The sequence below is a fragment of the Pelmatolapia mariae genome, linkage group LG5, assembly GCF_036321145.2.
Source record: "Pelmatolapia mariae isolate MD_Pm_ZW linkage group LG5, Pm_UMD_F_2, whole genome shotgun sequence".
In the NCBI taxonomy this organism is placed as follows: domain Eukaryota; kingdom Metazoa; phylum Chordata; class Actinopteri; order Cichliformes; family Cichlidae; genus Pelmatolapia; species Pelmatolapia mariae.
This window is the reverse complement of record NC_086231.1, coordinates 11,728,902-11,741,779: the sequence shown is the minus strand read 5'-3', so window position 1 is coordinate 11,741,779 and position 12,878 is coordinate 11,728,902. Positions and strand designations below refer to the sequence as shown.

The 12,878-nt window shown below is 39.2% G+C and overlaps 1 protein-coding gene across 1 annotated transcript in view; it reads right to left on the bottom strand.

Annotated features, from left to right (window-relative positions):
- Positions 1 to 12,878, bottom strand: part of stab1 (stabilin 1) — a 157,628-nt gene that overhangs the window by 8,568 nt on the left and 136,182 nt on the right. The window contains exons 68-69 of the mRNA XM_063473672.1: positions 4,139 to 4,288; positions 3,599 to 3,703 (exon numbers count right to left, since the gene is read on the bottom strand). Coding sequence (XP_063329742.1) covers positions 3,599 to 3,703; positions 4,139 to 4,288 — 255 coding nt within the window. The remainder of the gene's footprint in view (positions 1 to 3,598; positions 3,704 to 4,138; positions 4,289 to 12,878) is intronic.

Sequence of the window (12,878 nt, the reverse complement as noted above, 5' to 3'; positions counted from 1 at the left end):
CATGGTTAGGCTCATCTCTGATGGAGATGAGACAGCGTACAGGGCGGAAGTAGAGAACCTGTCCCACTGTTGCTCAGAAAACAACCTGAAGCTGAATGTCCTTAAAACAGAAGAACTCATAACAGACTTCAGGAGGCACAGACGGGTCCACTCCCCTCTCATTAAAAATGGACAATGGGTGGAATCTGTCTCCAACTTTAGGTTTCTGGGCACCTACACCTCTGCCAATTTCACCTGGACCCACAACACCAATGTCCTGGTAAAAAAGGATCAACGGCAGCTGCACTTCCTCATTTTCCTAAAGAATAACCTTGACCAGAAGCTGCTGGTGGCCTTCTACAGTGGAGAGCATACTCTTCTACTGCCTTGGTGTTGAGTATGCAGGAGCCACTACTGAGAAGAGGACAGCTGTGCAGTGGGTAACTAACACCACCCAAAAAAATCATTGGCTGCCCTCTGCCACCCATGTAGGCCATCGCCAGATCCTCCTGTTTCAGGAAAACCAGAGCCATCATAGGTGACTCCTTGCACCCCGCTCACCACCTGTTTGATTTGCTGCCCTCTGGTTGGCACCTCTGGTCAATCCCACACCTCCAGACTCACAAACAGCTCCATCCCCTGGGCCATTTGGACTGTCAATAAACACTATCCCTCCACACCACACCCCACCCCACCCCTTCCCACCCACCTCACCAATATGAGCCATGGTGCGAGTAACCCTATCACCCAGGCCACTGTTCACTAACGTGTGCCTTTCTCTTATTTTTAGATATTCCTCTTAATTGTATGTATTTCTCCTGTTTGCTATTTATTCCTGCTGTCTACTATTTTTATTTTATTCCAACACAGTTGGTGTGAGGCACCCACAATTTTGGTGTACATGTACAATGACAAAGAGCTATGTATTTAACACATAAAAACAGATTGGATGAGAAAGCAGGTAAAAATGAGGCAGGTAAATTTTATAATTTAAGGCTGTTTCAGTTGTTCAGCTGATAATAATTCTTTTATTTATGGTCAGTTAATATAGTAAAGCTCAATAATTCAGTGAAGGAAGGTCTCCCACTGATTGTTTTTCTTGGTGCTGGAAATCGGATATAAACTCTCCATGACACCATGGAGAGTTTCTACGGTGAACAGGTAGCAGTGCTTCTTTTTTCTTTGAGCGTAATGGCATAATGAAGGGTGTGCCTTCAGTGCTTCCTTAAGGAGTGCACATCATAATCTAGATATTAAAATATTTCTTTTCACCCTTACTGTCAGTTTTAATAACTCAGAGAGGACATGAAGATTGAGATCAGTACAGTCTTGGATTGCTATGAAGTAACACACAGACTAATCATTAATTAGTAACAGCGGATGAGCAGCTGATGTTTATTTTACCCAGTGGTGCTAGAAATTAGAAGCTGTGCAGCAGTGAGGTTGAGAGATGTGGAGTAGCCCTGCAGCAGAATGCTGAGGTACAGCAGTGTGTCTGCACCAATGTTCTTCTGTGGATGGTGGCTGCCTTTTGTTCTTTTGTTGTGTCAAGATGATCCCATTATGCTTCAATAGTGTTAAGCTCTGAGCTCTGGAGAGTCCAATCCATGACTGATAGTGCTCCATTGTGTGTTTTTCAATCCAGGTATGCTTTTACTACATTTTAAGTGTGTTTGGGATCATTGTCGTGCTTAAAAAATAAAGTTGCTGCCAGTCAGATTATTTCTAGATGGTATTGCATGTTGGATTAAAATCTGACTTCTTTGAGTGTTTGGTTACCGGGGTGTATGTGAGTGGGTTGTTGAATTTACGTGTGAGGAATTTAATTGAGTGAGTGGCCATGAATACCTGCGCCTATGAAATTATTTAATTTCTTGTGAAATCATTTTCTCTCGTGCGCCACTTTTGACACAAATATAATTCCATGATGCTCCTCTTTTGTTCAGCTGGCACTGTATGTGTTACTACAGGCTACAGTAATAGAGTGCAACATTAAATCTCCCATCACCCTCCTCTTCCTCTGCCAGCTGCAGCTGTAGGGCCTAAAACTTATTTTGGTTAAAACCTTCCACCTTCCCCTCAAGTGCACACAGACACATGGAGTGAGGCCTCTTATCTCTGAGAAGAGGCAGGCAAGAGGCTGCACATCCCAGGAAACAGGGGAGATGTCGAAGAAGACTGTCTAATATGAGGATTTGTGAGTCTGCTTAGGATGTCAGCTGTACCCGTATGTGTGGCATGATGGATGGTGGAAAACTCCCTGTGTGAACTGAAAGGGTGTAAACATGGGGAAAACCCATCCGGGGGGGAGTAAACAGTGATGCTTTCAGATTCGGTGTGTGTATATGAACCTCATTCTACTGAAGGTCCCAATATTTTCTAAAACGCAGAGTAGTCGACTAATCTTAAAGAACTAAACAGTCAAACTTGACGATAAACTAATGAAAAAGCTTAAATATGATCCATAACATACAGTGTGTGTATTAAAGAGCCATTTAAAACCGTTAGTCCCATTTTATTATTAAATCATTATTTTAAATATTAGTCAAATTTATAAACATATGAACACAGTCCCAGATTAGTCTGCTGTGTGAGGCTAACATTAGCAGCCTTTTTGCTTGCAGGTTATTGCTGGATGAGATTTATATTTCAGTGAGACAACCGTTCATTTTCTGCAATGCACAATAGCACCAGAGCTGCCAGCAGCTAACTGTTGTTGTAAAATATGAAAAATTAGTATCTTCGTGCCCAACAGTGAGGGCAGAATTGTTTAAATATGTCGTCCAGCCATTTGCAAACGTATGGCAGCCGCAGTCCACCACAACGCATTGCTCAAAACTAAAGGAACACTTTGAAAACACATCAGATCTCAATGAAAAGAACAAAATCATGTATCTTTATCTATGGTTACCTACATATATGGACTGGGTAATGTGATAGGAACAGAAAGATGCTACACTGTTTGATGGAAATGAAAAATGATCAACCTACAGAGGGCTAAATTCAAAGCCACCCCAAAATTCAGTGTGAAAAAATAATACAGCGGGCTAGTCCTGTCATGGTTCTGAGTCTTTTGCTTAGAGTTCTGCGGTGTCCGAGTTTTGAAGTTCTGTTTAAATATCTTTAGGTTGTTAGGTTCACATTTCATGTATTATTCTGGAACTCCTGTTGTAACTTTCTTGTCTCAGTTACTCTCCTCTTATGTCCTGTTAATTTTAGTCTTGTCTCTGTATCTCTCTGTGGCTTCTGATGTCATATTGAAAAAAAAGGGGGAAGAGCTAAAACAGTCAAACTGAGGATGACCTGAGAGGCTGCACCAAGAACCAGTGTAAGACAGATATAAACTATTTTGACCTCCAAGTCATGCAGGGTCACTCTAGATTCTTTTGGTGCTTTTTTGTAGCCTTTATTTTCGTAGGACAGCAGAGAACAGACAAGAAAGCTGGAAAAAAGGCCAAGAGGAAGACCTGCAGGAAATGGACCGAAGGCAGATTGGAACTTGGGTGACTTTGGGTCGCCTGCTCTAAGAAGAAAACCTGTGCACACAGCAATCTGAGAAACACTCAGAAATGCAGAAACGTGTTGGATCTCTGTTTAAGACAAAGCACCTAAGACTTACCTCAAATGGCTCAGCTAAGGCTCTAGAGCTGACGTAGAGAGGGTTGGGGATGGAGACCAGTGTGGGTTTGGGCCTACCTCCTGTTGCACCGTCCTCATCATCATTCTGTGACAGAGAAAAGATGACTCAGTATTAATCCAAGATAAAACTAATAATAATTCACAGCTTAAGTATGTCTTGAAGGGAAAAAAAATAACTTTATTAGCTCATCAAAGTGCTTGTAAGTGCTTTTTAGCAGATTTAACTTTTGTTTAATTTGTTTTTATGACCCAGTTAAATTTATTTTGACTCCCCATTCATTTAAACTGGAGCTTCAAAATAACTGCCCAGAGGTGTTACCAAATCAAGTGGGAAGACATAGCTCTAGAGGGACTTAGTTATAAGTAACTCTGGTGGGGAAATAATCTATGAATCACAATGCAGCTAATGAGGCAAAAATGTAAAAAATAAAAATACTGTAACCAGGACAACAAGGAGCAGTGAGTGTGTGTGTGTGTGTGTGTGTGTGTGTGTGTGTGTGCGTGTGTGTGTGTATCTCACTCTGAAGTAGTGGAAGCGGAAGGCATCAGTCTTGTGTTTGAAGACATAGTAGCCGAGTGCAGCCAGTGCACACACCAACATCAACGTCACCAAGATGGCCGTCACTGTTGTGCTTGAGTGGGCGTGGCCTGAGGAAGTGTCATGGTAGCTCTGCAGAGGATGTGAGGAAAAGACAAGAATCAGTAAAATAAAACCATCAAATCCTCACCACACACGCTTCTGTTTAGCTCTAATCACTATGACAACACTTTGCTCCACTGTTGCCATGGAGACGTGATTCTGCTGGGTCATCACGACCAGCTTCATTTTCCCAGAGGATGATAAAAATTTTAATTGATGGATTAAAGCACAAGGATTTCAGTTATTGTGAAGGTCGCACATTGACTCAATACACAAACAGTATGTTGGTTCACACTGAAGGTGTTGAATAGCTCCCCATACATTAGAGCTTTTCAGTGTTTGTGTATTGCTGGTTTCAACTTAAATTAGTTATCTGGAAATATCTGTGTAGTCATTTCTGGTGTTCTCCAGTAGAGCAACACCTGTTAGCAAAGTGACATCATATTAAAACCCAAGTTTTTAGGACCATCCATCGAGCCATCGATCCATCCAACCATCCAACCATCTGTCTCTTCCGCTTATTCTCATTGACAATTCCACATTGGTAACCTCTTCTCCTGAGCAACTCATGCTGGAGATAAGAGATGAGCAAACACTAAAACATAACCCACTGAGAAGTTAATTATCTGAAAATTGGCAACAACATTTTCAGGAACTTGTTAACAAACCGCCTAAACCCTTGTGGCCCATTTTGCTAGCTTTCTCACCTTAGCAAACGGCAATGTACAACAAAGGAGATGTCACATCCACTGGCACAAGCATCGTTTTGGTGTTGTTTCAGCCGGCTGTGCACCTCTTTGTTTTTGTAACCTTGTTTGTTGCGAGTATATAATAATGATTTCTTAGAATCCCTGCTTGTAATTCTTTGATTAAATTCAGTTTTATTTATGTAGTGTCAAATCATGACAGCAGTTAACTCAATGTGCATTATGTTGTAAGGTAAAGACCCCAAAATAATACAGAGAAAACCTCAACATTCAGACAACCCCCGATGAGCAAGCACTTGGCAATAATGAGAAGGAAAAACTTCCTTTTTAACCAAAGAAACCTCCAGCAGAACCAGGCTTACGGAGGGGGTGACGAGAGGAAGGAGGAAGACACAATAAAAGGCATACTGCAGAAGAGAGCCAGACATTAATAACAACTAATAATCAAATGGAGAGTGGTGTATAAACACACAAAGAGTAAATAGTGAAGAAGAAACACTGGGAAGCCAATCTAGGTCTATTGCAACATAAACCGGGAGGATCACCTGATTCACTCAGTATCTGGTTAGATACTATATTTCTAAGATTTTTAGGGCTGACTAAATTAACCTCAGTTTTATCTGAATTTAGAAGCAGGAAATTAGAGGCTATCCAGGTATTTATGTCTTGAAGACATTCCTGTGTGTCATCTGGCAGATAAAAGAAGGTATCATCTGCATACCAATGAAGTCTGTTGGACTGTATAATTAACCTTAGTGTGTGAAGAAGACTCCCCATTTACTTAAATAAACTGGAGTCTATTAAATAGAAGTAACCACTGCTGCGCAGTACATTTAATACCTGAGGTAGGTTCAAATCTTTTTAGTAAAATGCAGAACAAGAACAGACATGAGTCCACTGTCAGAGGCCATAAGAAGATAATTTGTAACCTTCACTAAAGCTATTTCTCTGCTGTGATGAGCTCTGAAGCCTGACTGAAACTCTTCCAATAAGCCATTCCTCTGCAGATAATCTGTTAGCTGTTTTGCAACTACTTTTTAAAGAATTTTTGAGATATAGGAAGGTTTCAGATTGTCTTGTAACTACACAAGACTGTTGCGCCAAGTAATGGCTCTTTAAGTAATGATTTAATTACTGCCACCTTAAAGGCCTGTGGTATCTAACATTTTAATAGAGATAGATTGATCATATTTAAGATCGTAGCATTTCTTAATGGTAGGACTTCTTTGAGCAGTCTTCTAGGAATGGGGTCTAATAGACAGATTGATGGTTTGAAAGAAGTAATTATTTGAACTTAACTCAGAAAGATCAATTGAAGAGAGAGTCTAAATAAATATCAGAAGCACTGAAAATAATGTGCTACATCTAAGTAACACAGAAGTAATAATAGAAGATGGCTAAGCATTTGTTGCCTGTTTTCTCTGAGCTACTTGAAGAGATAGTGGTGATAAGAAAAATCAAACCATACAGCAAGAAGCATCCCATCATGGGAAACTTCCTGTCAAACAGTGGGGATATCCCTTAGCTTCCTCTGAATGCCACAAACGGAGCTGTTGGTAGAGAGGCAGCTTTATCCAAAAGCCCCTCTGTCTTTGTTGACCCCAACCCTCCGCTCCAATGCAGACCTAGTATCTCTGATAAATGTTCCAAGGCAGTGGTTTTTCTCATTGAGGTTCCTCAACACATCTTCTATACTAAAGGCTTACTAACTTGAGCTAGAACATGATGTGACAGCTAAAACAGATACCATCTTGTGGGAAGTAATCTGTATTATAACTGACTACATCCTCCTTCACTGCAAAGTGGTGATACAGGCTACTGGGACAGCCTCATGTTCTGGTTGGGTTCCATAGTTCTCCCGGAGCAGGGACTAACTTGGGGTCACCTACCTGAAGACTAAGGAAAAAGTGTCACCCAAAGTCTGAATACTGGAGGCATGGTTACAGAAAGAAAAAGGTTTTCAATATCTAATTTCAACAAAATTAAGAAAGCACAGATGGAAGAACAAGGACAGATACTGAGAGACAGGACTATAAATACACAATTATAAACAGTGCAGAAAAATCAGGGAAGCAGTGAGGTAAGAAGACAAAGACAGGAAGTAAAACAAAAGATATACAATGTGAAGCATATACTAAAACAAGGAAGGAAGGAAGGAAAAACATAGCTAAATAAAGACAAGAAACTTTTGGGGATGGGGAAAAGGTGAACAGGGGCGAAGAGGGAAAGAGAGTAAATAAATGAAGAGGAACAAACAAACAAGCAAAACAACAACAACACACAGTCCAGCCATTCATCCTTTATTAAGGACGAATGAAGATGACTCGGCAGGTATTAAAATAACTGTAGAGAGAGTAGCAAATCTGTCCAGATCTAACCATCATGTTGTGGTATCTGTTTGATGTATTTCCACTAAATGCCAGAGAGTCTATTAAGACTGTGAGCATGTGAAGATTTATCAGAGTTCACGCTGTTAGTCTGGACAGCCCATCGTTCACCATGCACTTATTTCTGCTATGGCAGCATTGCACATCAGAACAAACATCAGAAACTGCTACAGGTCAAACTGGGATAACCAAACACTTTGACTCTAATAGACTTATCATATAAAGACTTAAACACCTGTTAGTTGAACAACATTAAGGATTCAGACAACCCCTAATTTATCTCTCTGTAGAGGACAGTGAGGGCTCTGCTTAAAAAATACCTAATGCTGTTAGCACATAATAGTCGGAAAGAACCCTATTATTTAAAATATCATCAGATCTAGTCCCTTTATTACCTTTTTCTTCAATCAATTTTTGCATAATCTGCAGCATTAAAGAAATATTATGCCATGCAGAGGCTGAACTGGGAGAAAATAACCCGGCTCAACTGGGCTACACAACATTAAGCCTTGTTTATGGCTACTGCATTGGTTGCAGCACACGACAAGTGTTCCATAATCATTTATACTGATAATTTAAGCACACTGGACTCATTGCAGCCTTCTAATGCAGGATAAGTGTCCAAAAGTAAAAACAAAACACTGTATCAGTGTCAATACTGTTGCAGCATCTCCATCACTGTCATCTGATAATCTCTAAGCTTCCGGAGCGATAGACCATTGAAGTGATGGTAAAGAACACCTGCAAACTGGCCGTGCTTTGTGCGCCAAGTTACAAAAACCAGCTTGGCAGGTGTCAGCAGTTGTAAAGTCTTTTTGGGCGCACCCCAAAGGGAGAAGCTGATAAAAGAACAGTAGGATCCTGTGTTTAGAGTTTGATTCCAAACTTCATAAAACATTAGCTTCTGCTGCACTGATCTCGACCTGGTGTTAGCAAAACTGGGTTTTATTTTATTTTATTTATTCTTGAGGGGTGAGAGTGTTTTTTAGTGTGAAGGGTGAAAACTAACGTTCATAGTATAATTAACAGGAAACCAGTGATGTGTGAAGGGATTTAGGTAACTAAACTACACCAGGGAAATGTAGAATTGAAGTATCTTCATTTTTTGAATTTTGCACTTTTTAGATGGCCCCTGCACACTGTTTGTCCACCCCAGAAAACAGCTTGTTTTAATAAAAAATGTGGCTGGAGCTTCATTTTGACATTTCATTTTATCTGCTTAAAGCTTGAATCTGTGATTATTCTTCCAACTTTACAAAGTCTGTTACCAGTAAAAACAAAAGACTGCCAGATGAGTTACTCCTAGCCCGCTTCACTTCTTGCTTGCAAACGTTATTGTTGCACTACTTTATAATCTGCTTCAGTAGCTAAAGATACCAGCTTATTCATAATGTACAAAGTAGAGTTCTATCTTAATTAATGCTTTCCACCGGGTCGTTCCATCTCAACTAATCTAATTTTCAGAACATTTTCTACTTGTCCAACTCCAGTTTAAAATTTTTATGGTCCAAAATTTTAACATATATGAATTCTGTGAAATTTCAGCTTCATATATTAAATACTTTTCAAGACACATTTTTTGGAAAAATATATCGACTAACTTGCAGATGTTTTTTCTGAGTTTTTTCACAATTTTAAAGTGTCTCTGAGTATTGAATAGATAAATTATGAAAAAAAACAATTCAAGCAGTTCTGCAAAGACCCACATTTGAAAACAAACTAATATAGAACTTCACATTGGAAAAGGAAACTAGTGACAATTTCTAAAAGTTATATAGTTGAATTTCACAATAATGCAAAATGAAACCTGTAGAATACTTTTTAACATGAAGTTCTCAGTTACAAAAATGTCATATTCATTTAACTTTAGCATGGATTGAGGAAATATGAAGTTGTACCAGAAAAGACATCAGCAGATTGTCCAGTCTGAACAGAACAAATTCTGGAGTCTCCAAATGGCACTGGAAGTAAATAATTTTGTTTAATACGTGCATATTTGTAAGTTTTGAGAGCTCACTATTCTTGCATTTGTGAACGGTGCTGAATGGCAAAAGTGATACCATATCTGCTGACTCAGCCTGTGCTTTGATGTTGTTTTGGCATGACCGGCCATGTTAAAGTGTATATAACAAAAAAGTTTTGTGACTTTGTGCAGGTGGTGCTGCCGCTGCAGCCGGAGTGAAAACAAGCATTTATGAGTGTGTTGGATTTTACCACCATTTTAATAATATATCAATACCGAAGCTTAAAGACTGACAGCTTATACGTAAGATGTTGCAACAGTCTGAAAAGAGGAAAGTTTCTGGAAAAAAAGAAAAACATTGATTTTTGTGCCCCTGGTTTTTACTTCTCCTCCAGTGCTGACCAGAAGGCTTCGTCTAAGGCTAACACCTTCATGAATACTGCAGTAAGTACTCCCATCCTCACTGCTGGTATTAATGGTACAGAGCTGTGGGGACGTCACTGTCTGCACATGAAATGAACACTGAAGCAAGCATAAATAGGCCATAAGTTGGGTTTCACACTCAAAAATACCCCACAGACTGGCTAACTAACTCTTGATCATTTTCCTCTCATTTTTCATCTATTTGTTCTGTTAAGAATTCCGCTTTATTTAATGTCACTGTTTATATTTATTTTTAAGTAGTATAAAGCTTATTTACTTAATACTGGTATTGGACTGATACTCATTATTGGCAGATATCTTATCCCAGTGTTTCTGTATCTTATTTTTTATGTGTATGGGGTCGGAGTGGTATTCATTATTCAAAGGCTAGAATATAAGCTTTCTGAATGGAGAATCTATCATCTACACAATGTTGTGCAGTAGGTTGTTTGCAGCTTGCAGGTACTTTCAAGCCCATTTTCAGCAGACTTATTTCCAGAGTTAAGCACCTCTTAGAGTCCACCCCCTTACTCAGTTTATGAAGACTTCTGTAATAAGTTTTGCAAAACAAATGAAGTAAAAATGATTCTTCAAGTGTTCTTCCACATTACAGAAAACTTTAGATTGTGTAGGTGAATTTTCACTGGTTCAAACAAAAGCAGCAGGTTTTGTGTATAATGTGAATCTCCTTGTGATCAGGATTTGTAGCTCTGGCAGAAAAAAAGTCTCTAGAATAAAAGACAATTTATGATATTTGACACTGACCTGATGCACTTGAGTGTGGTTAGTTGTTTTTGCCTGACTCAAAGCTGTGATTCAGACTTCAGTAAATGCCTGATGGTTTCTAGTGTTTCTGAGAATTCAGCGACCTTCTGTAGATGTACGATAACCTGGCCATGCTCAGAGGAGGAGACCATAAAAAACCAGCCTGTTTTCGGTTATTCCCTGAGGCTCCACAGTGTCTCTACTCTTACACTTGGGAATATGCTTAAAATAAAAATGTCTTCTATTCAGCAGATATTTAGGAATCTGCAGCTGCAGCAGTGTTTATGCCAGCAGGCAGCGATGGTTTTAAACCTTTAAAAACACATTTGAATAATTTACTGCCTCAAATTAATTAATTTGTGCCTTTTTTAAAAAAAAAAAAATTGTTTTAAAATGTATGACTGGACTCAGCCCTTCTTTTGCACAGCTAGCTCTCATCATGCAGAATTAAAAAAATAGAACCTTTCTCTACCTGAACTCCCGAAAATAGCAGGCATAAAACTGAAGCTCACCTGTATTTCTTAGTGTGGAATATCTGAATCACATTTAAAATTTGTGCATAATCCCAGACAATGAGTTGACAAAAGCTGCAGCTGCTCATTAGTTGGGCGAAACAGGTTGGACCAACTTGTTAGCTAAGTGATGACGTACTGAACCTGCTTCTGGTTACTTAAGGCGGTATCTTTTTTCAGCTGCCATTCTTAGGCTGTACAGGTTTATATTAGCACTATTCACAGGTACTATGTCTTCTATTTTCACCTTGGAGATCATCACTGAACAAAGGTGGTAGCCTATGACACCAGCAATCAGTCACCTACACTGCACCTAAATTCAAAAAACATTTTTTTCTTTTTGTGCACTCGTGTTACAATCAGCTGATTTGATTGCATGCAGGACAAAAATGGTAGAGCGTCTTTTCGGGAGTGAAGATATGGACACTACTTGTATTCATTTTTTGCACAAAAAGACATGGCGTGATGGTGAAATGCAAACTGCGTCCAGGACAAAAATAAGACAGCTTTGCCTTTTTGCAAACATCTGCACAGACAGCATGCTAATGCAAAATTAACCAAAAACAGAGTGATATTAAAGCCGAGAGTATGCGGATCCGAGCACAGCACCCAGAGCCTAATCTTCAACAGGTAGCAAACTGATGAACAGTCAGGTTGCAGTCTCTGCTTTCTAACTGTTCATGCTTCTATGGTAGAATCACTGCAGTGATCGCTTTGAAATCTCTTTGGGCTCATTTTCAACTTTGCTTTGTGTTGTTGATTTTGTGTTAATTATGAGAGAATACATTTCAGATCATTTTATGGAGTAAGGAGAAATTAGACAAAGAAATAATGTAACAAATTACTCTCTCCAGGGAGTAATTAACAAACTGTATTATTTTAAGAAAAGTAATGAGTAATGTGTAATACATTACTTTTTATTGAGTAATGATAATGACCCTAACACTGGATGTTCACAACTCACATGAGTCGATGTCTCATAACAGAGTCACACAGTGACTCATGTCACCATTAACAGCTCACATGATTATAGTGAGGCAAATCAACTAAGGGCTTAAAACTTGAGACTCTCCATTAGTTGTTTTAAAAGTGAAGAAACATCTCATATGAGAGGTTAACCAAAAAGAAGTCCAGCTGCCTTCATTTCAAGTGTTTAAGGTGGCAAAAGTTTCAAATAATGACATCTGTGTGAGCCAAAAGCTCAGGCTTCAATGGATCTATACTGATCTTTTGTTTACTCTGGGATATGCATTATGTCAAAGGAAGGGGATAACAGAAGCCCCACCCACCTGCTGTCCAAACCAGCCATTCAGAATAAAGTTGACTTAAAGTAAAAACAGGTCCTTTTAGCAGCACTAGGGTGCCATATCAACACCCAGAATATGATACATGAGGACTAAGACAATAATCGCAATATTAAAAAAAAGAAAGAAATATCCATATTGTGGTTTTAATACACATTATAATAATACCATAAAATAAGGGGATATGTTGCAGAGAGCTGGTATGACAGAGGAGCATGTTAGGGATAAGGTCAAAGGGAGGCATGTGATCTGCTGTGTCGACCCTTAAAGGGAGCAAAGAAGAAGAAGAGACAAGCTGAAACACCTTGTTTTAGACAGACGGTGAACTGAAGGGCTCCACTAAGACTCACCATAAGATGAATAAAAATTTTAACTCTAAATCATCCCAAGATACTCTATTAAAGCCCAAGAGCAGAAATATGGATTTTGAAAAGAACATATTCACTCCCCTTTCTCAGCCGTGTGTCTTGTTTTTCCTGTAGTTCCTTCCTTGTATTTCTACGTTCTTGCTTTCTGCCATATTTCCTGTGTCTGCCTTTGTTTTCGTGTGCATTCTGTC